Source organism: Sinocyclocheilus grahami, unplaced genomic scaffold (genome assembly GCF_001515645.1).
Source record: "Sinocyclocheilus grahami isolate Dianchi unplaced genomic scaffold, SAMN03320097.WGS_v1.1 scaffold1328.1, whole genome shotgun sequence".
Classification (NCBI taxonomy): Eukaryota; Metazoa; Chordata; class Actinopteri; order Cypriniformes; family Cyprinidae; genus Sinocyclocheilus; species Sinocyclocheilus grahami.
This window is the reverse complement of record NW_015506507.1, coordinates 255383-259537: the sequence shown is the minus strand read 5'-3', so window position 1 is coordinate 259537 and position 4155 is coordinate 255383. Positions and strand designations below refer to the sequence as shown.

Here is a 4155-nt window from a genome sequence, read left to right as displayed (position 1 = left end):
GAGTCAGAGAGAAGGTTTTATTATTGAAATCCATTCTGTCCTTGTAGGAAGAGTGAAGTCTTACTTTAGTTTCACTTGTATATTTAACTATAATCTCTGATTTATTTTTTTTCCAGGATAAATCATCAAACTCTGGTAGTTCTTGTGTCTTTATATCCAGCTGAACAGAATCTCCCGTCTGCACAAACACAGAGATCTCAGCACTGAACCCTGAGGAGAAAGAAAGATACTTGTTTTCTGAGTGCAGCTGGTGAATTCACTAGACCCGTTGTACACTTCTTTTTTGAAAACGTTAGAATAGTAGACATCATAATGGTTTGTGGAATTTTCTCATCAGTTTATATTTATATGTAGGCTAATTCCTGATTGGCAAGTATCAAATGTTAAACTTGCACACACTTTCTTGTTCCCGCTGGCTGATATGTGAGCATGTGAGAAGCTTTGCAGGTCAGTTTGACAGGACAATGAGGAATTTGATCATTAAGAATGAACAGAGGTCAGAAATCAGGAATATATTTTAATTTCTGAGCTAAATATGGGCAAAAAAGGTGTACAATTCTGCTGCTCTAAAACTGTGTGCATGACTTATTAGGGTGCTATTGACAAGGCTCTTGGCCTTTATAAAAATGCAATGCTGCATAACAGCATATTTATACTTTCATACTTTTTAATATCACACTAAAGATACCACTGATTAAAATAACTGGCAATGAACAGACAAGACAAATACTGAGCTCTCATACAGTCCGAGTTTGAGACCACATTATTACATCTCGATATTACGTGTTAATCTTCATAACCCCAGCAGGCGGCGCTATTGATCAGGTTTAAATAGTTAACAGAGCCTGAATGGAGACTCACATCATTAATGTGTGTGTTGTTAATAGAGCTACCTGTTATGAAATATGTTGATCTCTTTAAATATGTTCAATTGCTGCAAATTATTGCATTGGTTTTATTAAAAAAGTAAACGAATTGTTTAACCATTTAGTGTTGACTACTCTTACCAAAAAGTAGTATACTTCCAAGTTTATTTTATTAAGTATACTTAAGTAAAGTTCAAGTATATTTTTAAGTATACTTTATGTAGTAAGTATACAAATATCAGTGCACTAGTAGTATACTTGTAAGTGTACTATTTCAATACTACTTGGGACTAAATTGGCCCACTTTCTAGTACATAAAAGTATACTTTTAAGTATACTTTAAGTATAACAGTAGTAAACTTTGAGTACACAACTAGTTTACATCAATATTTTTAGCTTGTAGTGCAACTATACTAAAAGTGAACTTAGGTATACTGACAGTTTACTAATTAAATACGTTTTTAGCATTTTAGTACACTTTGAAGTATAGTCTCAGTAGACTACTTGTTTAGTAGTTTTATACTGCAAGTATACTCATAAGTTTTCTTTAAGTGAACTTTACATCATATTTTAAGTATACTACTATGTCCCTATTTAGGTATTAATTTGTATATATTTTGTTACATGAATATCTGAACATATAATAATCAAAAGAACAGGGTATCTGCTTGTAAACAAAAACATTTTATTCTAGCTTCATGCATTCTTTTTTTAAACACTTGAATGTGGATAAGTTTCATAAATAAATGAACAAAAAGCTGAAAAAAGACTATGAACTGGATTCAGAATGATAATCAAAACGTAGATGGAGTCGATCAACACCCCAAAGCTTGACAGTTATTATTACCTCTACATTGGTCAACATTTTATTCCATAACGTTACACAGTTTTGTGTTAGATTACATGTGGAAGCATCTGTTGTTTCGGTTTCTTCTTCACTTGTGTTTTTTGGAAATGCTGTACAGAAGATGTGTACTAGCACCCCTACCGTATAACAATGAAAACACGGATTCTAGGAGCACAAGCTAAAATATATTTAGACTTTTTCTAAGTATAAGTCAAGTATACTTAAATGTCATTTTAAGTATATTTCTGAGAAGTACATAAAAGTAGACTAAAAGTATACTTTCCTATTTTAAGTTTAAAAGAAGTATACTAATAGCACACTTGAATAAACTTCTTTTTCGCAAGGGTTGATTAAAACGTATCTTTTTTTTATGTTATGGCCTCTGCATAGTCTCTATATTATTTTATAATTACAAATGATACAGCTGAACTGTCAAATCTATGCAAAAATGAAAAAACGCGTATTTACGTATTTGAATGCATTGCACAAAACTGGAACTGGCTACTGGAAATAAACTTACAATGAAAAATACTCATCAAGGGGCATAAGACACATTTTAATCTTAATATAGGAACTCAATATTTCTTGTACAAATGTACTCCGATATTTAATCAAACGTATGTTTGACAGCAACATACTGTTAATTAATTGAATACTGTTTTGCCGTTAAGTGCGTGTCACGCAATCTACATTTTGCAGCAACACCCAGCAGCAGGTGTCAGACACTACCGAAGGTGCGACACGCACCGCAGCAACTGACACAAGACGCAGTCCATTGACATGTGTCACAGGTTTTAGTGACACATGCCACTGTCCACTGACAAGTGTCACTGAGCATAGTGGCATGTGCCAATGGCATCTGTGCGTCAGATGTCATGTCACTTAATGTTAAAACTGCTGCTGCCTCCTTCCCACGCGATGAACCACGTCAATTTGGAGAAGGGTCTGGCTGCAGACTTGCACTTGCACTCTCTCAGACTTGCACTCTCAGACACTTGCGCTTCCGCAAGTGATGTCACTTGCAGTTTTTTTTATTTTGTTCAATTTATTGATTACTTTTTGTTTGAATCTCTCAACATTTTACAACAGTAGCCAGGTGGGGAAGACAAGAAAAAATAAACTAAATTACAATGTCACTTGCAATCTTCACTTGTACTCTCCGCTACCTGTGACGTCACGTGCAATCGACACAAATCGTGCATTTCCAATGGAGGCAAGACGCTGTGGTGGTGATTAAACGATTAAAACTAATTTAGTACTATAACATACAGGGTCCTGCAAGAAAAAGACAAGACCCACAAATCCATGGCTACAGAACAGCAGAATATGAACGTAATGCACAAAGTCTCTCGTTAAGCGTTTTCCTCCTGTAGAAAAACTTAAGTAATATGGCTTAATGTATTAAGATACATTACGTGCAATTAAAAGATCAAATTTGATATATTATTATTTAATGTACTATAAGGCAAGCAGATGACCATAAACACAATGTGCCAACTTTCACTTGTCCTCCAGCAAAATGCTTGATGTGGCATAATAACAGACTAAGATGATAAAGACAATTCAGTATTCAGTATTGAGTCTTGTTGTTGACTCAAAGTATACACAGACCAGCAAATATGAACGTGCATTATGAAAATTAAGTGTTATTAAAAGGATCAACTCCGTACAGGCAAGCAGACGGGCCCAGAACGCAATGTGTTAAATTGCACGTTAAAACATTTTCCTCCCATAGAAAATCATTACAAATAAAACACGTAAAATGGACAAAGACAATGATATAAAAGATCTGTAGTCAGTGGATAAACGCTTAACGCAAAACTTTGCACGTTGCGTTTGTATAATAAACAAATTTTTTTTACCTGTTTTGGAGGTCAGAAGAAAAAAAAGTAAAAAGAGTAGGTGATTTACTGACATTCTCCTAAATTAAAAAGATTAAAAACTTAAAAAGAAACAGAACTCAAAATGACTGCCGCCGCATTGACTTCCTAGTAGAAACTGAAGTTCAGTGTCACACTGATGAGAAAAAAAACTAATTCCTGCTGAACCTCAGAGGTTCTGGGTTTTAATCAGGAATAAAACAAAAGAGCAATAAACCTAAAAAGACAAAATGATGGAGGAAACTCAAGTTAAGTGTAGAAACATATTTCGACAAACATCTCTCCATGTACATGTGTACAATTTTTTAAAGAAAGACTTTAAGAACATTTCATCTTTGCACCACATCCTTCCTTTCTCACATCTACTCTGCTGGAATAAACCACTTCTGAATTCAGCAAAATACACTTTCTCACACTTTTTACACTCTGCACATTTTGACTGACAACAAGATGCATATAGAACCACAAGTTACAAAAGGCAACAGAGGAAACTCTGCAATGTTGCTTGGAAACAGTGAGATGTCACAAGAATCAGTTTTATATCAGCTCAGCCTGTGGCGGA

General features: G+C 34.4%; 1 protein-coding gene across 1 annotated transcript in view; it reads right to left on the bottom strand.

The window, feature by feature from the left end:
* Window positions 1–3858, bottom strand: part of LOC107569264 (natural killer cell receptor 2B4-like) — a 6905-nt gene extending 3047 nt beyond the window's left edge. Inside the window, exon 1 of the mRNA XM_016255301.1 lies at window positions 3576–3858. Coding sequence (XP_016110787.1) covers window positions 3576–3630 — 55 coding nt within the window. The 5' untranslated portion in view covers window positions 3631–3858. The remainder of the gene's footprint in view (window positions 1–3575) is intronic.
* Between the last annotated feature and the right edge of the window lie 297 nt (window positions 3859–4155).